Genomic DNA, 24,358 nt, shown 5'->3' with positions numbered 1-24,358 from the left:
GTGCTTCGAACATTTAAAAGCCTGTACAGCAGCTGTCTTTGTCATCTACTCTTTGTCTTTTATTTCCAGCCCTGGGCGTGGTTAAATGTCTTGACACACAGGACGTGAGTTCTTGATATTTTAGTTTATAATTTAAAAACGGAATAAGAATCTGAAAATCTAACAACATCACATTAAAGTTCAATAAATTCTGAAAAGAATGATACCAAACATATATATGTAGGTTGTATAATAAGCCCGATTTAAAGCATGACAAAAAAGTCACATAAAAAAGTGACATAAAATCATTGCACTTTTAGGCTTAGGATTTTATATTATATATATAAACTAGACATTAAGCCCGTTACAATAACGGGTGCTAGAACAGTAGTCCATAAAAATTAGTACGAACAGTCTATATTAAATGGCAAGGGACCTTTTATCTCATTAAATTTTTTCCGTAAAATGCCTGTGATTTTCTCTGACAGTAATACTGGCTTTGCTGTCCGTAATATGCATTTAATTTTCTGTCACAACAGTGTGCAATCAGCAGATTCTCCCAAGCAACTGATGTAATGTGCGCGAAAATAAATCAACTTTTACTTTACACTTTACCGGGCCAAGCTTTCTTAATCGCAAATCTGACATCCTCAGAGTGAACACTTACACAACAATGTGGAAGCTGGTCTCCGTGTCTCAGTACCCGATTGGATTTTTCGTGTTTTCTGTTTTAGGTCTTACCTCATTTACCAAAATCCGATTGGATCTGACGCGCGATATTTTATAGGTCCCACCCTCTCTGTCTTGTGTGACGCATCAGGCGGCCTATGAAACAGCGCCCCGTGCCCCGCGCATGCACACTTCACCAGAAGACACACACACACACACGGACACTGGACGCACACAGGAGTTTTATTAAAGAGGATATACACATATATATTGTGATGAATGGCCGGCTACATATTCCGGCCCTCACCCCCAGGCCGCCAGGAGGAGCTCTCCCAACAGCGTGGACGTGCCCCGAGTTCCAGCAGGGCCTCATGGACTATGTAGTTTTTATACACAGCCCTGCTGGATACCTTGGGGGCCACCAGGAGTCGCTGTAGGGGGACTCGGAGGCTCGTATGTGCCCTATAACCCGGGAGTACGTCATGGTCACATGAAGAAGAAGAAGAAATGACGTGATTCCGGGGTGAAGAAAAGGACTGTTTACCCTGACCCGGAAGGAATAAGGAACTGTGGACTGTTGGACAGGAACACCTCCGGGTCAGGGTGTATAAAAGGACTCTGGGAAGGCCAGTACATTAAGCTGAGCTGGGAGGAAGGAGGGCGAAGTGTCTGGGCGAGGAGGAAAGAGAATTGTATTGTGGAGAATTATATGAATAGTGTGGAGTGGAGGGTGCTTTGTGCACGTGATAACTGTAAAATAAATAGTTATTGTGCTTTTACATCGTGTTTGGAGTGGTACCTGAGGGTTCAAGAGGTGGACAAAGCCTCTATCTGCGACAATATATATATATACACATATACATATACACACAAATTCCAGGGTCCTACTTGCATGGAGTTTGGATGTTCTCCCTGTGTCTGCGTGGGTTTCCTCCAGGTACTCCGGTTTCCTTCTACAGTCCAAAGACATGCAGGTTAGGTGCATTGGCGATCCTAAATTGTCCCTAGTGTGTGCTTGGTGTGTGTGTGTGAGTGTGTGTGCGTTTGCCCTGGGGTGGGCTGGCGCCCTGCCTGGGGTTTGTTTCCTACCTTGTGTTGGCTGGGATTGGCTCCAGCAGACCCCCGTGACCCTATAATTAGGATATTACAGGTTGGATAATGGATGGATGGATATATACACAAACACACTATTAATATTATTAACAATAACAACCTGAATTGGTCTATATACCCAAAAGTAACAGAGTTTTTCCTCAGTTGATACCATCCAATTGTAAAAAGTCAGAGGTAGTAATTTTATACCAATTTAATACCAATAATTATTCCAAATATGGAAAGCTACTGAGGTTTTCTTCTGAGAAGCCTTCTAGTCTCCTGACACGTATGAGCTGCACTATCAGTGAAATGCTGAAGGATCAACAAATTTTTTGTTTGTCACAAAGCAGTAGCCTTTGTGGTTCTCTTCAGGAGACCCACTGTTTACAGTCTAAACAATAAAGATTGTGTGTCTCTTCTTTGACAAGCTTTATTCTTATCGGCATCAAGATAATTTCCAAATAACCCTCATCCAGGGTATAAAACTTCTTAATGTGGTCCAGCATCTTCTTTCTTCTCCCAAAAAGACTTTGGTGATGGTGAAGGAAATGGAGAGCCATTATCTGTGCTGATCCATGACACAACTGAAGCTGTAATCATCAATGTTAATAATGAACATGGCTGGATTGTTCATGACGCTCAACGGCCAGGAGATGATCTTTGATGAGGTCAGTCTCAAAGGCTCCATGTTGGGTACCCCAGGCCTTAGATCCATTTAGGCCCAAGCAAATAAAACAACAGCAGCCATCTCTCCATGTAAAGTTTGACATTGAAAACCAACAGGGTTACCAAAGACCTTACTGTATGTTTTAAATCCTTTCTTGGCAGAAAAACTATTCTAAGGATTAAAATTGCTAAATATTTTTAAATATAATCATTCTGATAACCCTCTCTTTTTCTTTAAGTAGTGTAACCATATGGCTTTGTGTCAGGGAATATTTTAACTTAAATAATTATTGAGAGCTGTCGTTATCCAAGTCTTCAAAGATGGATGTCCTTTATTTCATTAAGCCTGATGGTGCCTGCCACATACACTGCTCAGTGCACATGATAAGACTGACTAGCATGTCAAAGCCCCAGTCTTAAGTACGTTAGGTTAATTTGTATAACACAGTCAAGAAGGATTTCAGTTTACACCAATCAGTATACAGATAAATGGTATAATCTTAAACTCACCTGTCTCACAGCATTATCTAAAAGTTCCAAAAATAAATTAAAAGTCTTTGGCAAACACCTGATCTATTGAATGGGATTGCTTATATGTCAAATATTATAAAGAACAAACATAAGAAGTTTAAATTATTATTATCTCACCATTCCCTTGGTAACTGTTCTGGATATAAATGTTACAGCATGACTTACATAGTTAAACAGGCACGCATTGTCTGAAGCACTTTACACAAATTCAAACAGAAAGTTTTTCCCTTACACTTTGAAATGCAGTTAAAGATACGTCTGTCATGTTATAACATTTACAATTCACCAATGATTAACTATTAACCAGTTTCAGTGGTCAAGAGACAGGACTTTTGACCAATGAATAAGAGGAATAGGTGAGTCCTTAGTTCAAAAGCTAACTCTGTGTGCAATGCTCTGATTTTCCTGATGTGATTTATTTGAAAAACAATTCAGTTAGTAAAAATGCATGCGTTTTAAACATTATGAGCACAAACTCCTGTGGTCCAAACTGGAGACATGACAGAGCAGCACTGCCACCTAGCACACTGGAGGAATAGCCGTTCTTGAGAGGTAGTCTCCCTACATCTGTCCATTATTCCTGCCTCACATCTGAACTAAGGGCAGCACTTATCCTGGTTGAGATGGCTGACCACCCATTACGGGGGCCTCCTAGCTAGGAAGCTGGTGGAAGGTCCAGTCCATTATAGACTATCACAATGGACATCTAGGACTGACATAACATTAAACTGTGTATAGGAACACTGAAAAATCTTCTGCATACATGTATACTGTAATGTTTAATAACAGTCTGGATATACTCTTCGGAAAACTACCATTATTTATTGATTTTTCTTTAGCAAAGAGTAAAAATGAAGTATAATTTGAACTAAGTGAATATTTGAGAGAAAAAGGCACAGTATATGTTTATAATGACTCTTAATATAGTGGAAAAATAATAAAACATTTCTCACAAAAAAAGGCCTTCAAGACATGGACAGAACACTTTGGAATACAAACTTGTGTGATGCTAATATCTTTGATATTATTCACTGCTGAAACATTTAGTCGGCAGTACATGACAACCATTAATTAAAACACAAACATAACAGTATATACAAGAAATAACAGAAAACAGTTAAGCAGTTCAAGTTGTTGTTGGACTTCTGTTGTATGTGTATTGTAGGAAAGCTTACCCTTAGTCAGTAGGAGTAAGAAAAAAATTACTTGTGAAGTTAAAATATACTGAAAATAAATCTTCCAAATAAAAGGCAATTCACAAAATTACACAACAGCAACATTTTGCAGGATAGTCTTCTAAATACACTTGATGTTCAGCACCAAAAACAAAGTAGATGTAAGTTTTTTCTTTCCATCTGTAATGGACACGGGTGACTGGAATCAGTTCAATGGTTTGTCTCTGAAGGGAAAAAAAATAAAACACAAATTAACATATTTTTGTAATTTTAGTTAGGCTTTCTTGAAAATAAAGAAGACGTACAAATTTCTCCGACAGGTAAAAAAAAGAAACTGCCTGCAATGAGTAGAGCCCTCTTCATTAGCTAATCATTTGTTAACATCGGTAATACACAAAACACTCTTAAAGCATCAAATTACATTCTTAATAACACTTAAATCAACTTTTAGGGTCACAGTGGACAGAAGACCAACAACTTTGGGCACCAGGCAGGAAACAGCACTGGGGAGGGCGACCACAACCACACTGATATTCACACACACCCAGCAACTTTGGAATTGCCAGTTCACGCATACAGTAATTATATATATATATATATCAGTAATGGTGAACTGCAAGATAACGTGTAGTGAATACACTTGACGTATAGTTTTCGTACTCTTTCTCTGAATATTTACCATTCGTTTGCTCAGCGGTTGATGCGCTTGCTGCTTCCCGAGCAGCTCTTCTTTTCTCCACCCTAGCGGCCCACTTCTTCTCTTTATTCTGTTGGCATTTTTTCGCATTAAAACTGATTAAGTCAGTTTTTGTGTTGCAATTACTAACTACGTTTATCTTAATTTTTCACTTAAGCTGGAACTTAAGTGTTCAATCTGCCTCAAGAATAATTTAAGATATGAAGAGGTAGAGGAAGTGACGGAGAAGGTGGTAGGGATGAGAATGGCACCCATACGTATGCACCGCACGGCCACCCTGCTGCCCTCTGCCGAGAGTTGATTCTACAATAAAATAAAATAAAAATAATAAGAGGGATAAAAATCATCACCCCACAAGTGGACAGTAGAGGTCACATAGTATATGTGTACCAAATGTCACGTCAATTGGTCAAACAGTGTGCGAGCTATAGGTGATTTAATATCCTGGACAGACAGACAGACAGCCACGGTAGCGCATTATATAAAAAGATATATATAAAGTCAAGCTTGGGTCACAGAGTTGCATAAATGACAAGAAGGCAAGTCCAATAAAATAACTTTATTGTTGATAAGGCAGAGGCAGTCCCAAGGCTGTATTCAAAATAGTTTTTATTCAGCACACTGCACGCACAAAGCAACACAGCAATCATCCTGTTTTAACTTGCTTCTTTAGGATAAAGCAACACAAAACCTTCCTCGTCAAGCAGGTTCAGTAGCTGGGAAGCATCGACTGAAGAAGGGAGGACAGGAGAGAGAGCAAAAGCGTAAGTGAAGGCTCAGCTTTAAATGTTCTAAGCATCTTGCGACAAGCACATAACTCGGTAGGGTGACGCTGATCCTGCACAGGTCTTATTAGAAGTGTGTTTGTTTCTCATTGAAATATGTGCAGCTACTGGTGATGAATGACAGGAATGTGCAGCAGCCCCCGTCTCAGTCACACGCACACACATACACACATATTATATATATACAGTATATATATATATATATATATATATATATATATATACACAGTATATATATATATATACACAGTATATATATATATATATATATATATATATACACATACACAGTATATATATATATATATATATATATATACACAGTATATATACTGTGTATATATATACTAGCAAAATACCCGTGCTTTGCAGCGGAGAAGTAGTGTGTTAAAGAGGTTATGTAAACATATATATACATATACATATATACATATATATACATATCTACATATACACATATCTACATATACATATATATACATATATATATATATTCACATATCTACATATATATATATACACATATCAACATATATATACACATACATATACACACATACATACACACACACATACACATATATACATATACACATACATACATAGTGCGTTGTAACACGGGCTGTGATTGTTACATGGGAGGGAGACGACAAATCACAGCTTCCCGCTTTCTAATCGGGCCTGTGATTGGTGCTTTGACGGATGCCCAGATCCCACAGTATCTCCCCTTAGGAGAGGCGTTAGGCGAGTGTAATTGAATAGCGGTGCTGCAAGTTTAGCTTTACACCTGTTTTTAAGGCTTATTGACTGAAAGGGGCTTTCATGAAAAAAGTTAGAGCTTTGCTACAGGATACACCCTCCACAAGTTAAGGAAGTAAAAATAAAGGTATATATTTCTGTTTTATTTAAACCTTTTAAGTTTGTATGCGGGCGGTATGGTGGCGCAGTGAAAGGTGCCAGTTAGGAGACCCGGGTTCGCTTCCCTGCGTGGAGTTTGAATGTTCTCCCCGTGTCTGTCTGGGTTTCCTCCGGGTACTCCGGTTTCCTCCCACAGTCCAAAGACATGCAGGTTAGGTGCATTGGCGATTCTAAATTGTCCCTGGTGTGTGGGTGTGTGTGGGTGTGTGCGCCCTGTGGTGGGCTGGCACCTTGCCCGGGGTTTGTTTCCTGCCTTGTGCCCTGTGTTGGCAGGGATTGGCTCCTGTATTTAGGATATAGCGGGTTGGATAATGGATGGATGGACATTTGCATGCATAGCCCCATTTGCCCGTTTTCGTTTTTTTTCTTTCTTCAGTAATATTTCAGCAAACCCGGAGCTTGTCAGTTCAAATCCTGGTACTGACACCACTGTGTGACCCTGAGGAAGTCACTTCACCTGCCTGTCCTGCAAAAAACAAAAGTAATGTAACAAATTGTACCTCAGATGTTGCAAGTTGCTGGAATAAAGGCATAAGTCAAATAGATAAATATGTATTATACACATAGGAACTATTAATTTATTTTCAGTTAAGTCATCTGCAGCAAACCTTTATAAATGAGGGTTTCTCCTTTTTAGATAGTGCAAACTGTTTCTTCTTCATTGAGGTTTTCTCTTGGAGAGCTTTTTTCATTTCATTGAAAATTAAAGCAGCAGCTGCCAAAATATGTAGCTTTCTTATTAATTTTTCAACATTGTGTAAAATAACTTTATAAAGTAACATAAAAGGTTTAAATACTGGTTATCCTTTACACTAAAATATTACTAAAGAGATACAAAAAAAGTAAAATGCATATGTTGTTTTTCTTTAAGGAGATTAAATATTACTGAAGAAAGAAAAAAACAACTAAAACAGCCAAATGGGGCTATGCATACGAACTTACAAGGTTTAAATGAAACAGAAATATATACCTTTATTTTTACTTCCTTAACTTGTGGAGGGTGTATCCTGTAGCAAAGCCCTAACTTTTTTCGTGAAAGCCCGTTTCAGTCAATAAGTCTTAAAAACAGGTGTAAAGATATTGACAATAAGCTACGCAAACCCACCAAGACATGGAATCGTTTAAATCAAGGCGCGAGTCAAAAAACACCATCCCATACTATTAGTTAACGATTGACACATTTCTATATGTATTGTAAGCATACAATACAACGGATAATATGTTGCACTTATTTATCTGGTGTACCGACATTTTTGCGCGTTTAACGGCTGAAATCCAACGTGGTTTGTGCCCTTCAGAATGAAAACAGTTTGCATTTACCTTTTTAATAAAAGGCGAGCTTTTAAGCCTGAGAAATCACCCCGTAAATGCACACGTTTAATTGCACATGTGTTAATATGTATGCTTACACACTGTTTCTTCTTCATTGAGGTTTTCTCTAGGATGTTGATCGGGGTAATTACATTCACGGCATTCGTAGTCTGTATCACAATCTGATTGTATGGGTGGTTACCTACCAGGTAACGCTTATGGTTGGCCAGCAAGTCAGCTAACATCAGCCACGGTGCCTTCAGTTGTGAGAAGCAGATCATAGAATGGTTGAAAATAGTTTACTGTAAAATAATGCAAAGAGTACGCGACACGTGTTTCGCCCTAATTCTTGGCTCATCAGGCGTACACACTCACTGCACTCGCTAACGGGAATCGAATCTCGGACGTCAGCGCTAGAGGGGCTTCGCAGCGGTGAAGTATTGCTTTTAAATTTTAATTATGAAGAAAAGAAAACCTTTTTAAATTGAGGGAAAATATACCAATAACAATTTGTTAAGGATCTGTTTTTTTGTGAAGCTGCCTTTACACAGCCTGTCCGCTGTTTTATAAACGAACGCCATATAAGGCCGTCCTTTCTCCTTTACAGTCAGTTCACATGATTACGTGTGAGGCGTGATGACGCGATACGCAACCCCGCCTCCCATAGCCAGCGAGCTGCAGTCCATTACTGTATATTGACAAAAAAGAGGTTCCAGTTATGACCGTTACGCTTTGAATTTCGAAATGAAACCTGCCTAACTTTTGTAAGTAAGCTGTAAGGAATGAGCCTGCCAAATTTCAGCCTTCCACCTACACGGGAAGTTGGAGAATTAGTGATAGAGTGAGTGAGTGAGTCAGTGAGGGCTTTGCCTTTTATTAGTATAGATATACTGTATATATATATATACACTGAACAGTCAGTTCTTGAAGGTGACATGTTGGAATCAGGAAAAATGTGCCAGCATAAGGATCTGAGTAACTATGACAGGGTCCAAATTGTGATGGCTAAATGACTGGGTCAGAGCATCTCCAAAATGGTAGGACTTGTGGTGTGTTCCTGGGATGCAGTGGTTTGTACCTACTAAAATGTGGTCCAATGAAGAACAACCAGTGAAATGGTGACAAGGTCATGGGTGCCCAAGGCTTAATGATGCATGTGGGAAGCAAAGACTAGCCCATCTGGTCCAATCCCACAGAACAGTGACTGTACCACAAAACTGCTGTGGCATTTAATGGGACATACTTACTTTTTCATGTAACTATAAATGCACATGAAATATGTCAAGTAATAGATCATTGTATGCAGGCAGTATGGTTGATTACTGGGGTGTCCCAATATAGGTAGCCTTGGAGATGCCATAGGAAGCAATTTCTTTAAAGGCTATGAAAAGCTCAATAAGGCGGCAGTAAGAGAGAGTGACCTAACGGTGAGTCAGCACCATTTCTCCAAGTCTGATGATGATATCAAAGTTGCTAGTGGTGGGGCTTTGCTCCCTTGGAAAAGGGTCCTTTTAAGAACTACTCAGGAAGGTGGGGAGCACAGACCTGAGAGTAATAGAAAGAGTTCTATCCAAGTGACCATTTACTTATATATGGCCATCTCAGAAGCGATTCCTCGACTTTACTCAGAAGTGACTGTAGGGTGAGAGATGTCAGAGTTCTACAATCAATGACAAATAAGAGGACAGGAGAGAAAATGTTTTGTGTAACTAGAAAAGATAAAAAGAGATAAATGCCCACCCCCTTCAACTAAGGCAGAGACTGAAGAGGAAGGCCCTTTGAGGAAGTATTGCTTTTGTTTGTTTCCTTCTTTACTATGGTTTCTGCCTGTTATTAACCTCTTTTGAGTGTTTTTTTTTATTTATGAGCTGTGCTACCCATCTTCAGATGAATTGAAATCTAAATAATCAACTGAGATATCAGAATTAATGTTTGCAGTGCACCATTTATTGGAATATATTTTGTAATGGATGTAGTAATCAAATGCATTGCATTTTTCATTCCAACAGAAGGCTCGTCACAAACATTAGATAGATAGATAGATAGATAGATAGATAGATAGATAGATAGATAGATAGATAGATAGATAGATAGATAGATAGATAGATAGATAGATAGATAGATAGATAGATAGATAGATAGATAGATAGATAGATAGATAGATAGATAGATAGATAGATAGATAGATAGATAGATAGATACTTTATTAACACTGCTTTTACAAATCTCATACCAAGTGGTATATAACAGAGACAGAAAAACCAGATGGACACACAGATAGATAAACAGACACATCTTAGCATAATGATATGCATACAGTATACAATGGACCACCTGATTGGGGCAACATGCTTTTATCTTAGTGCCTTTCAGGGGCTTTTTATACTCTAGCAGTTTAGATACATTCTAATATATCTCACTTTGATGCCCTCTGCCACTTTACCTGATTTCAAGCCAATATTACATACTAAACACAACACACCAATATAACACAACACCATACTTCAGCTGTACAGTTTTTAGGTCTAAAGCCATACTCGAACTCTGAATCTGCACCAAACTACAGTAAGTTAATTTATTGTTCTTAACTTGAAAATGGATACCACAGATTGCATAGTTTCACCATATAAACACATAAAACAATCCTGGGCTAGAACATGTGAATAACTGGAGTAATGTCAGAGTTCTAGTGAGGAAGAGGTGTGGCACAAAGAGCTATTGTGGCCAGTGAAAGACTGAAAACAGTGTAGTCAATACACCTTTATTGACTTACTATATTGCTTACAATTATGTGAAGAAAGATTTATGGTTTGATTCTTTGTTTCAAATGTCAAGCTGCTATTTTTGTAGTGAGACGCCTGTGCATGGCGTGTATTCCTACTCCCTTGAAAAGTAAAAGCTTTACATAGCTGCTATTAGAACCTTTAATGTAAATACAAATCTTTGAGTTACACTTGCAGAAAAAGTTGGTCTAAATAAAAGAAAACTCAAACTCAAATTCACCAAATTGCTATAATTAATTTCTAAAAAAAAATGGGAAACTTTTTTTTTGTCTTTCCTAAACAAATAGTGGAATAAATCCATATTTACATCACAGTAACTAGAGCAACCTGTGATGATCACTTACTGTATGCTGAAAATCAGGATTAATTGATTCAGTCAATTTGTGGTTTCTGAATGTTAATAGTGTGTTGCTATGCAAGTAATTAGAGTAATTCCATTTTTTATCCATTTGTATTTTGATGGTTTTTTAAGAGGCCTTTACTGTTTAGTATCACATACCTGTTGCAGAATTCGACATGTAGGAGCAAAAAGAACCTGATGATCCCGAAGTGCCTTTTTTGAAGCTTGATTAATCGAATCATCAGGAAAACCAACTACTGGATACACCTGGAAGAAATAAAAATGCCCCGTTAACATAAATAAACACATTTTTGTACAACATGTATACTTTTCTGTGTCAGTTCACCTGGTCTTTCTGGTCACTCTAACTGTGCCTACAACCTGATGTGAAATTAAATCAGGATGATACATCAATAGGAAGGAAGCAGTATTAATGGCAAATGAAAATATTAGACTTCATTCTGGAGTGAAAGAAGGACAAACTGTTAGAGATCATCATGGTAACTAGTTTCCAAGATGAAACTGGTACAGACACAACACTTCCAAAAATGCCCAATTGTGCACTTAATTGTAGAAACAAAAAAACACCCGACAATCTTATGGCTCCCTTTAAAAAGTTGCCCTTCATCCCATCTCATCAGGATGCACTTGTGGCAACTGCCGAAGCTGCTTAATCGAACAGTAGTCCTGAGGATGCTGGGAATTGCAGTCCATTTAAGTAGCATTTCTACAATGTTGCCCGAGGTTTTCTGTACTAGGTCGCAAAATTTGCAAAATAATTTCCATCTAATTACTGATGTCACATAACAAACAGAAACTAAGCTGAAACACTCCTCTTGTTATAAGAATTATTACACATTAGCAATTAAGGTAAAGAAATTGAAAAGGATGGAATTAAAAAATTATAAGTGTAGATGATAAACCGGCAAAATTATCATGGGTTTTCCTTTATACTGAAGGACATTTCCCACTGAAGTACATATGCATACAAAATTATCCCCAGGCATCACGTGACTGTGAACTGTAAATGCATTTCTATATTCTTCTTAAATGAGACAGCCTGTTTAAATGTGGAAATGAAAAATACACTTACGATATTATGGACATCTATGTAAATCTTCTCCCCTGTAACATTAGTGATTTGTTTAACTGGCAATCCAGACTGCTTATCAGCCACAAACTCAAAAACATTGTTTTTCCTGGTGTAATGAAATTGAAACAACAAGTAATTAATTGCAAGTCTTCACTTTTTTCAAAATTTAAAACATATAAAAGTTTTGACAAAGTTACATCATTATGAATTACATAGGCAGTCAAAGTTAAGAGGCTTGTAATGAGACATGGCTATCATTTAAAATGTAAGGTGAAAAATTCCAGAGAGTTCATATCAGTATATGTAATTAACCTGTCTACTTCAAGGATCTGATATTGTAAATTCTAAAACGTATAACCATAGACAGAAAGTGTGGTCTAGCAGGTCCTTGGCTTCAAAAAAAAAGGGGGCCAGTTTTAAATCTATAGAGCTGTGTTGCTCTCTGTGGGCGCAATTGCACGACCGCGGGGAGTTAATGAGGTAGATGGAGCGAGTCGCATCTGCACATGTGGGTGCGATCGTTCTCAATTGCTTCATTGGCTTCCTGCAGCGTGTGATTAAGGAGCTGCGCACACGGAGACGTGAGGGTATATATACGGGTCAACACAAGGAAAGGGAAAGAGAGACAGGGAAGAAATCAAAGAGAAGAATTCAAAGACAGGGGATCAAAGACAAGGAGGAAATCAAAGAAATGGGAAAAAGACCGAAAGAGGTTAAAAGACGTGAAAGGCAGGCTTGGGAACGACAATTTGGCCACCTGCAAGGAGGAGACTGCACGAGCTGGGGCCCCGTGAAGGAGTGTTAGCTATGGCTGCTCTAGGGGCTAGTTCACCCCACTGAACATTCGGGTGGAACATGGTGAGCAAGGCAGTACCCTCCCTAGGCTTCCCAGTTGCGACCACGAGAGCGTGAAGGAAGAAGGGAGGAGAGCCGACGGAGTGCGGCCAAAAGGAGCTCATGGCTGCTGAGTCTCCGCCGGCTACGTGAGCAATGGGTGAGCCGGGGAGAAAGAGAAGGTAGTGGGCTGAGATAAGGAATAGTTAGACTGCATTTTAACCTCAGATTTTTAATGGATTTATTTATTGATCATTTTTATTCCCACGTTCATTGGATTTATTTATGTACTTTTAGAACACACTGAGACTGCCTTATCACGTTCTCCCTTTGTTTACATCTGAACGCCATAACACGGAGCCAAGGAATCAAGTTGCACAAGGAGCATTGAAGGGGCTCAAGGATTGTGTATAATAAAGTGTTGACTGTTGCATTTTCATAATGAATAGTAAATCACGCATTCTAGGGGTATAAAAACCTGCCCCACCCAATAAACAGTTGTTCAGAGAGCCCTGATGCTGTCATGTAATATTGATTGCCTGCTTTTCTGAAACCTGCTCACTGTGACTCTGAGTAAAATAATAAAGAGAACTAAAGAAATATTATCTGCCTGCTGTCAGTGTGCCTTTTTCGTCCACAGTTTTCTGGCACAGTTTTCAGTTTTCTGATTTTTATGGATTTATTTATGTACTTTTAGAACACTGCACAATTGACACTTTTGTTGGTTTTACTTTTTGTTTTGACTGGTTTTTAATAAAAGCCCTTGAGCACTTTTTCCACCATCCTCTGGCATCATCAGAGAATTGTCCTCATTTGTCAGCTCATCTCAGTCATAACTATCGACGGTGTTGGTTCAGCATACTCCCTTGTGGGAAGAAGGAGTCTGTAGGGGACCGGCATCGTCACAGAAAGATTTGATGCCAAACACCCTGTGACACACACACGTGCACATGGGAGGCAGTCTAAGGGCTTAACTGAGGGTAAGAGACAGAGACAGGGGTTGATGGACTGCACTAATGCCTTTTCTTCTTCTTCTTCCACAGACCTCCAGAAGGGAAGACCAAATAAAGCTCCACCCACTTCCACTGCCAGACCACTCCCTCCTGCAGACCTCACTTCTGGCCCTATTCCGCCTCTTCCTGCCCAGTACTTATAAAGCCCGAGCACTCCACTCACCAATTCAGTCACATTTTGACTCAGTCTTTTATGGCTATCCTCCATATTTTTGTTTTTTCAATAATACAAGGTGGACCCCCCCCAAACCTTCTTCTTTGTTTCTTTGTCTCATTACAACCATTAGACTGAGATATCCATGGCCTTTGTATTCAGCTATAAATTACAAAACATACCTATGAAACATATACATAGTTACAGAAGTTTTAGTTTTTCATTAAATAATTCTATTTTTTACCATGTGATACGATCAATGAAAAGTGAGATTAATTCATTATTACAACCATTGTGGACTTTTCTGAAAGACCTCAATGCACTGATTTCTTGTCCTAGCTACATATGCATTTGTTGTACATTTCAAATATCATATTGGAAAAACCTGTGGTGGGTTGGCGCCCTGCCTGGGGTTTGTTTCGTGCCTTGCGCCCTATGTTGGCTGGGATTGGTTCCAACAGACGCCCATGACCATGTAGTTAGGATATAGCGGGTTGGATTATGGATGGATGGATATTGGAAACACATTGTGTGGGAGGAAGGCAAAGTACTGCTAATTAAATAATTCTGCTCTCCAGATATCAGATTAATAAAACTTGCACATGCACAAAACAAGGTTTGAAATGTGCATACACAGCATTCCATGCAAAAATTGGGATTTATAAAAGAAAACTTGATGGGAGGACATGCACCTAGATGGCAGTTCTGACCCATCTGTATGCAGTATTTCGGAGAAAGTGCGAAATGACATCACCCTTGAAAAAGTAGGGAAATGTACCCAAACCAGCTAAATGACAACTCACCCATGATTCACATCATCGTGCTATTTGAATGTGCGATGACATGACAGACATATGACACCTTAAAAGAGTTTAATATGATGTGCAGACTATATTTTACTTCTCTTTTAAGAGGGTCAATGCTGTGTATGAAGAATTTTTCTAGTTTTTCGTGAGTTTGTATCGGTTACCTATTTTCACCTCTCAGGGAACTAGTAGACAGTTCAGGAATATCATCATGCCTGCTATGCGGGAACATATTAACCAACTGGTGAGGTGCTACATCCAGTTTTCGGATGGTGAGTGTACACATACATCTCTCTAGTATAAAAGAAAATCCTGAGACAAGACGAGACTATTTTCAAGAGATTTTTTCAAGTCTTATGAGACAAGACTTTTTCCTCTCAACCACGGTTCTCTCACCTCTCATTCGTTTGAATGCTTTTGACAGACAAAGTTTCTGCTCTCTCAGCTCTTATAAATTTTAACATCTTCCTCACTTTAAGTTTCCAATTAAAGAACATGTATTATGTCCAAATCTTATTGAAGATTTTCATCCCGAAGGGTTATCAACAGAAGAAATGAGTACGCGGGCAATCCTAGCATTGAGAAATGATGAATTCAAAAGAATTAAATCGAAAATTGTTGATCGAATACACGGCAAATTAGTTACATGCGTATCACTGGACTATGCTGAAACAGTTGGTGGTGATCGTGCGGAAGATGAAAACATCAAATTACAATATCCCGAAGAATATCTACAACCATTAACACCATCCAGTCTTCTACCGCCCGAATTACTGTTGAAAGAAGGATGTAACCAAGAAAGGTAATGTAGTACATCTCCCGCAGATAACATTAGACACCAAAGAAGATCTTGATATGCCATTCATATTAAAACGTTAACAGTTTCCCATTAGAATAGCTTTTGCAAAGACCATTAACAAATCACAGAGACAAACAATCAAAAAAGTCGGTTTATTTATTAAAGAGAAAGAAATGAAATTCACTCACAGGTAGTGTTACGTTGCGTTATCACGATGTAAGTCCAAACACAATCAACATTAAATGCGATATTGACAAAAATTTAATTCAAAAAATCATTTTTACTGAAGTTTTACATTAAAAGTGTAAGTTTAAAAAGTATTTGTGTGTTAATTTCAAAACCAAACAGAACAAAATCGTATAACGCAACAAACAACACTAACGCAACATGAAACATAATTTACTTTTAAATGATTACATTTTACTATTTTTTACTATGGCTAATTACTCGCAGTAATGTAAAATAGTTAGTTCTATTATGCATATGTAACAATTTCCATGAAAATAACAATCTGTTTAAATTGTACATCCGCATTCCCATATGCGAGCAGCAGAAACACAAAATGTCTAGCATGTAGTGCCGGTCCGGGGGTTGGCGAGGGAAGCGAACAGGGGCAAAGCCCCCTAGTCTACTATATAGCTATATTACATTTATTCTATTTTAGGAAAAACGTGAGAGGTCTCTCCCATCCATTCACCCACCATTAGTTTTCTTTACTTTCTTCTTTAGGTGATGGCCACTGGGAGACCAGGGGCCTCATGTATAAACGGTGCATATGCACAGAAATGTTGCATACGAATGTTTCCACGCTCAAATCGCGATGTATAAAACCTAAACTTGGCGTAAAGCCACGCACATTTCCACAGTACCTCATACCTTGGCGTATGCAATTTCTCCGCTCGGTTTTGCAGACTGGTAGCACCCAGCGTCAAAGCAGTGCTACTGTTCCTGTGTGGTCACCCTTTCTTTCTTAGACCCATGTTCCTGACGCGGCTTTATAAATACACTGAAATTAACTGCATATTGTTTATTAGTGTAATGCATCTGATTGTAATTAACCCGTAGCAATATAATGGTCCAGGAAATAGCCATAGTATTCCAAATAGGCTACCATAACTGCTTTAGCGTTGTTACTCTCACTGCATCTTCTTCTTCTTTCAGCTGCTCCCGTTAAGGGTTGCCACAGTGGATCATCTTTTTCCATATTACTCTCACTGCACCACTCGGAGTATTTATATCACTGTATCTGAGTGGGGAATCACAGCAGCAGCTGATCGGAAAGAGAATTATAGGTATACAGTTTCAAGTACACACTACCTCAACCATGGCAAAAAGCGTCAAAGCCTTTCCTGTATGGACCTCGCGTTTCAGAAACAGTTTCATCCCAAGAACTATAAACGCATTCAATCAGTCCATAAAGTGCTCCTTGTAGAACTGTTTGTACTTATAAGTACAATTACCTCACTGTAAACTTACACTGCAGTTATAATATTGCACAATCTGCACTACTTTATAAAGCGCGTATGATGACAATATCATTTTTAAGATGAAATGCAGCAAAATATGTTGCTTATAGTATACAGATAAAACTTTAACTTCATTTAAATAATCTGTATTGTTAATAATTAAACATGTGAGGAGACGGTGCCGCAGCGCTAGCGATTGGGTATTTGGAGAAAGAAAAGTAAGTAGAGGAATTGGAGGTTAGTACGTTTGAAAGAGACAGTACTTCTGTAATAAATTATTTCATCGAAGGTCGCACATGGCGCAGCAAGCCTCTTGCGTGAGATATGAACAATCACTGCGCCACCATGTTCCCATGTTTCATTCCTATCATCATGAAAATGATATCACGTATACATCTCAGTATTTTAATTATTCAGAGAGCTGTAATATCACGAATGTAATGGATTCTGTGTCCTGTCGGAGAAAGAGAAAGAACGGAAGCACATAGTAATTCACACACATAGAGCACATAGAAGATCAAATACAGAACAAAGCATTTAACGTGCTATTTGAGAAACTAGTAAAATAAACGATTTTAAGATGAAGTTTATGATGTTCTACTTTAATGACAAAATAAACTACGTGATTAAAGTGGAAATTTCGAGATTAAAGTTGACATTTCGTGCTTTTTTCCCCACTGTGTGCCTATTTTTTTTGTCTGTACCCTAATAAGCTTTCATATGACACTCAGACGGTCCGCTACGAGTCACCTTTTCAGGCGACTTTGATATGTGACTTTTTTATTTCGGGCACTGTGCGACTTTGTGAACTTGATCTTTTGAGTTTCTCCGACACTCTGTCACTCGATCAACTTTCTTTTGTTGATTATACCACCGTTTAAACCAACAAATAGTACGTTTTTTCCTTTGCCTCCACTTGGTATTCGCTGAAATTCTTATATTTTCCCCTGTGCTTTTCCCATTGTCTTTTCACAGAAGGCTATTTATATTGATTTGCATATTCAAAGAGGCGTAATTCTGGGAGGAGTTGGGGTGGGACAGAAGGCGCGTGCACGTGCGTTACTTTTCACGCTGATCGGGATTTATGTAGTGGAAGAACGTGAAATTTTGCGTAAGCAACAGATTCCTGCATCTGGATTTTTCTGTGTGTACGCACAATCCCGCTTTTTTTGATTACGCCATGTTATAGTGTGAGTTCTACGCATGGCGTTATACATGAGGCCCCAAGTCTGTACTGGTAGCAATGGTTACAGTGTAATTACTTGCTGTCTGCGGGTCCCAGTCCATTACTGAGTTTGCTGAAACAAAGCTGCATAAACACAACAATACATCCTGGCGAGCGAAGCGAGCAGGAGGCAAAGCCCCTTATTAAAACATAATCATTTTTTGCCAACATAAAAAAGCAATTTGCAGCAGTGTCCAGTTCTCCTAACGTAATTGGAGAACTATACTGCATTCCATTCAACGCACAGGCTATCTGTGATGCCAAGATGAGACTGATATACATTATGACATGGTTACCTGGGTCAATCCACGATTCATTTACTTTGAGCCAAAGTTGCTTTGGCGGATGTGATGGTACTACAGTATATCTGACATCTGACTTGTTGGTAAAGTAACTGATTTAATCCTCCATTTTTTATATGACCTCTGCCATTCACTGTAACAGCCTTCATGTTGTTGTAAAATGCAATATATATGTGTATATTCGTTTGAGAATCATGTCTGGCCCCACGAGACTAAGAGTTATGTAACTGTTTTTATATCTTATCTTCAAAAAAATAGATATTGATCTCTCAATTTTCTCCAAAGACATATTATATACAGAGGTTATTTTCCTCAATTTCCAAACTATGATTTGATTGCTTTTTGTTTTTGATTAATAAAGGAAGATGAAAGCTGTGGATAAGGGAGAGTTATAACAAAAGTAAAGACAGGGGTACAATTTAAAATCAAAGGTGAAAAGTTTACCATCTAACTTTGAGTTTAATGTAGCAAAGCAACTGTCCTTTGCCTGCACAGGTGTTGCATGTCTTAAAGCCATAACCAGAACAGGCTGAGCAACTGCAAAATAAAAGAGAAAAGAGAAAAAGTGAACGTACTTTGTGAAAAAACAAAATTCTCAAACCTGCTTAATCCAATTCACTGATTCTGGCAACGCTGGACTCAAGGAAAGCCCAGTTAATACAAAATCCTTTTATTACTTGATACATACTTTAATCACTTACTATTTTTGTTTATTAATTTAGAAGGATCAATGTACTTTACCTCACACTTTCACCATTAATTAATTCCAAAAAAGAAAATCTCAGTGAAACACACAAAAGTTTTACATTCTCAATAAAATAAAAAAAACTCTTATGGATGGATGAGTTTTTTCAATGACTGAGTTCTGGTGTTCGTCCATCTTTAGCATCTTGTTTATGCTAGCACAGAACTTACTCCTACAACTGGTAGAGAGAAGAAGCCCTTTATAATTCAAAAATAGTGCATTAAATCTTGAGGAGAATGATAGGGAATGCAACCTCTCTTTATATTCAAGACGTGTACCCTGTCAATTGTTTGAGCCAAAATGACAGTCCCTTGTGTCCTTAAATGCAGGGCCAGTCCAAGCACACCCGCCATTCCCTTTGCCAGATGTTGCGTGCAGATTAACACACTACATACAAGTAAACCTAGCACTTAAACTGGATTACACCTGCCACAGATTTAAGCGTGTCTAAGACCTGTCTTGCTAGCAGTCTATACTCTGCGATTATTGTTCAATCAAACAGTAATCAATCCTTGTCCAGGCTTTGGTCTTCTTACATCTCGACTACTGCAACTCTCTGCTTACAGGGGTAGCTGCATGTGCTACCAAGCCACTGCAGACGCTTCCAAATGCAGCAGGACATCTTGTGTTCAACCAGTTGAGTCGATCACATTTCACTCCTCTTTGCAGGTCACTAAACTGGCTACACTGGTGCCCTGTAGCACCACACATCACGATGAAAACCTTGATGCTTGCCAAAGAGTTGTCAATGGGTCAGCATCTACAGTATGAATATTAAGAAACTTGTGAGGTCCTGTTCTTCTTATTGCCCACTCAGGTCTGCTTGTACCCGGGTTCGCTTCCCGGGCCCTCCCTGTGTGGAGTTTGCATGTTCTCCCCGTGTCTGCGTGGGTTTCCTCCGGGCACTCCGGTTTCCTCCCACAGTCCAAAGACGTACTGGTTAGGTGGATTGGCGATTCTAAATTGGCCCAAGTGTATGCTTGGTGTGTGGGTGTGTTTGTGTGTGTCCTGCGGTGGGTTGGCACCCTGCCCGGGATTGGTTCCTGCCTTGTGCCCTGTGTTGGCTGGGATTGGCTCCAGCAGACCCCCGTGACCCGGTGTTCGGATTAAGCGGGTTGGAAAATGGATGGATGGAGGTCTGCTTGTGAAAAGTATCTAGTCATGCCCTCTCTGTGTGTCATCAAATCTCAATCCAAACTCTATTCACGTGTAGCTCCATGCTGGTGAAATAAGCTGCTCACCATCATCTGAACTGCTGACTTCCTCGCTGTCTTCAAGTAGCATCTGAAGACTCACCCAAAGCATGTAGTCCCAATAATGCCCACTAGAGTGGGGTATACTGCCAAACCCCCAGCTAGATATAAGGGCAACAGACAATCTTTATAAAATAAAAAGGTTTATTACTACAAAAATGCTCTGAAACAAAAGCAAGCTCCATAGAGCACAAAAAGCAAAATGGAGTTGCTTAAAACACAAGGCAATCCGAGCGAACAAAGTCACAAAACAAAACATCCAGAAAACACAAATCACAAAAAACTCACCACTCCCTAGCAGATTCGAAATTAAACACCAAGAACTGTGGGAGACCCTCCAGTTTTATAGGGTGGAGGGCATAGGGAACCACTCACAAAACACACAGACATAACAAAGGCAGCTTAAATAACCAACCAAAGCCTACAGTAAAGAATGATAAGCATAAACATAAATTAAAGTATCAAAAATTAACAAAAGAGACATAAAAAATGACTTGGTACCCCATGACGCTCTTGTTCTGTGTATATCTGTCTAACTGATCATGGCTTTGATAGGTACTCATAATAAAGAAAAGATTAACTAGTTTTGTGCTCAGCTTGCTTTAAAGCTTTTAACTGGTGATGGTCACAACCTTGTCCAGTCACACTTGTTCATCAAGAGTCTCCCCAGACTGACGTTTACTTGAAAATGTTACACTTTTTTGTAAGTTCTTTAGATAAAAAATCATAAATTTAGAGAAAAATCTATGGAAATTAGGAAAAAAAAAATAGAGAAATAATGGAATGGTTTCCAATTGGCATTTTTAAAAATATTTATTTATTAAACAATATTTGCTATACATTTTCATTTCACATTAGTGGTATGTAAATTATGAATGTTAAATATTTTATATTTAACTGTTTAGCAGAATTAAGCAGGTAAAATATAGCTTGACTGATACTCACCACACATGCCCCATCCCACGACAGTGCGTACATCTCGAACTGGAACTGGTGACGCGAGAACCATTGCACACCCAGCAACACCTCTGTATTAAAAGCACAAAACAGGCACAAATATTAAATGGAAGGTTATTATTTGTTAACATCAATTTCAGACCTTCCAAAAACATCATAATACAATGGCAAAAAAAGACGTTACAATGAATTACCGTCTTCACCTAATTCTTAATCTTATGGTAATTGTGAAGGTCTGAAAATTATTGTGGAATTTTATATTTTTTAGATCATAACATAAAATTATAACATCCACTCAAACCAATTCAAAGTTAAGGGTGATTGGAACCTGTCCCAGACACATTAGGAGCAAGGCAGGAAGCAACGTTGAAAAGGGCTGCAGGTCCCATTCACGGACATACTGCCACTTACACAGGGCCAATTTAGAATCCATAATTAATCCAACATGTACATCTCTGGGATTGTAGAAGGAAAACCGGAGTACCTGGAGGAAACCTCACACAAAACACTGAGAGAACATGCAGTCTCCACATGGACAAAAATGAGGCACAGATTCCAACCCAGGATGCTGACTCCGTGATGCTAACCCCTCAGCCAAACCATTTTGGTTAAACTATTTTTTAACATGAAATTTTATGTTTTGGGTGAAGTATTCCATTAGCCCGTTGATGTAAAGGCACATTCAATAGAGCCTTCCAAAGTAAAATGATTTAAATGGCATTGTAAGAGCCATTTGTTAGTTAGGTTATGTTAAGTTGACAGAAGTATTTCCTTAGTTACCGTAGAGAAAAGTCAAGCAAAATGACACCTTTTATTGGCTAACTAAAAAGATTACAATATGCAAGCTTTCGAGGCAACTCAGGCCCCTTCTTCAGGCAGGATGTGATCTTTTTAGTTAGCCAATAAAAGGTGTCATTTTGCTTGACGTTTCACTACGTTCATAATTGCTAACACAGTACAACACCCTAGTACTTTGTTACCGTATATACTTACATATAATCATAAAAATCACGCAAAATCATAAAATCAAACCCCAACTTATATGCCCATTCAAAAATATGACAATTTATTATTTTTTTTTTTTGCATCTTCTTGCCTTCTCCAATCTCGCATCAGTTTCACAGACGCATCGAATTGTGTTGCAGCAGCGCAGTTACCAATTTCTTTTGCTACTTCAACATCGTTTAATTTAAAACCAGCTTCATGTTTTCTTCTGATCGAATGCTCCATCATAGATAAGGGATGCTCTTATGATAAAGGTGTGAAATACAAAAAACACAAATCAGTGCAAACGTTGCTTTGGAATAGTTTGGTTATTACCGTGTGGTCACAATAGATAGAGATAGAGAAGTTAGGAGCACATGCTGATATAGCGCATGGCCGCATGCACATAGAAGCAAAAAGGCTGTGTGCACCGTGGTTACTCTCTCAGGTGGACGTTAGCATATCATAATTCCTTGGACCAATAGCGTGAGCTTTCCGCATTCGACTTATACGACTGACATTATAAAATACCAGAAATTATACTGTAAAATCAAGTCCCGACTTATCCATGGGAGAACTTATCCGCGAGTATATATGGTAGGTGGATGTTAAAAAGAATCATTAATGTTAACTTTTTCAGCCACTTCTTACCTTAAAGCAGTGTTTCTCAACCTTTAAGTATTTGTGAACCGAGTTTTCATAACAGTTTTAATCGCGCACCCCTAACGTTTTTTTGAAACCCTAATAAAATTTATTCCTATATTTTTTGCTGCCGATACACCGCTACAAGTTTAAAAATTCCCTACAAATAGCGAAATTGCGCCATATATGGCAACATTTGCGGGGGCGCGCCCCACATTTTGAGAACCACTGCCTTAAAGTACCAGTAACTAAAACTGTAGGTGTTGATTTGAATTATAGGGAAATGTATAAGTGGAAATTTTGACTTACAAAATTGAGTATATACGGTATGTTAAAATGTTTTCCTATATATAGTCCGTAGGACATATAGTCAACATACATACAGTAGTCAATGGGAGATTCTATTATAAGCCCTACAAGATAAATATATAATTCACTAAGACCATGGCAAGCAAGACGCACGTAAGACAGAGCCACGCCCGCCAACAATTCACTAAGCAGCCGACCATGGCACGCAAGACAGAGACCATGGGATACGTACAACAGAGCCCCGCCTGCCAACTCACAGAGCCCCGCCCGCCAACTCTAACCCTCCTCCCGAGTCCACCCTCACTCTCAAAGCATGCACACTGCCTGCTCATGTGCCAGCACGCAACACCTCACCAAACACCGCCTCAGTCGCTTTCGTCTCTGCTACAGTCCACATGCACATCTGAGTCACGTTGACTTTTCATTGTTCTTTTCGGTTCAGGCTGCTTTTCTATATATAATCCACTAAGTTGCTCGACCATGGGATACACACACACGCAAGACAGAGCCTCGCCCGCCAACTCTAACCCTCCTCCCGCGTCATTGGATACGCACGACAGAGCCTCGCCCGCCAACTCTAACCCTCCTCCCGCATCATGGGATACAGACAACCGCGTCCACCCTCGCAAACTGTTTTACACGCTGCATACAGCGATTCCCATCCACGACAAACAAGCTTCTTCTTAGATGGTTCTGCAGGAACAGGGAAAACCTTTGTCTAAAAAAACCTGATTCATACCATACTAAGAGCATAGTGTTTTTGTTGGCTTGCCCACCTTCCCGCCCGCCTGACTGTTACCAGCATTCACCGCAATGTACTGGAGTGT

At 39.0% G+C, this 24,358-nt stretch overlaps 1 protein-coding gene across 1 annotated transcript in view; it reads right to left on the bottom strand.

Moving 5' to 3' along the window:
- Window positions 1–4,110: 4,110 nt before the first annotated feature.
- Window positions 4,111–24,358, bottom strand: part of LOC114668511 (protein SSUH2 homolog) — a 60,736-nt gene continuing 40,488 nt past the window's right edge. The window contains exons 9-13 of the mRNA XM_028824287.2: window positions 21,585–21,667; window positions 19,086–19,178; window positions 12,043–12,148; window positions 11,109–11,216; window positions 4,111–4,339 (exon numbers count right to left, since the gene is read on the bottom strand). Of these exons, the coding sequence (XP_028680120.1) occupies window positions 4,196–4,339; window positions 11,109–11,216; window positions 12,043–12,148; window positions 19,086–19,178; window positions 21,585–21,667 (534 nt within the window). The 3' untranslated portion in view covers window positions 4,111–4,195. The remainder of the gene's footprint in view (window positions 4,340–11,108; window positions 11,217–12,042; window positions 12,149–19,085; window positions 19,179–21,584; window positions 21,668–24,358) is intronic.

Source organism: Erpetoichthys calabaricus, chromosome 18, assembly GCF_900747795.2.
Source record: "Erpetoichthys calabaricus chromosome 18, fErpCal1.3, whole genome shotgun sequence".
Classification (NCBI taxonomy): Eukaryota; Metazoa; Chordata; class Cladistia; order Polypteriformes; family Polypteridae; genus Erpetoichthys; species Erpetoichthys calabaricus.
This window is presented reverse-complemented; position numbering and strand designations above follow the sequence as displayed.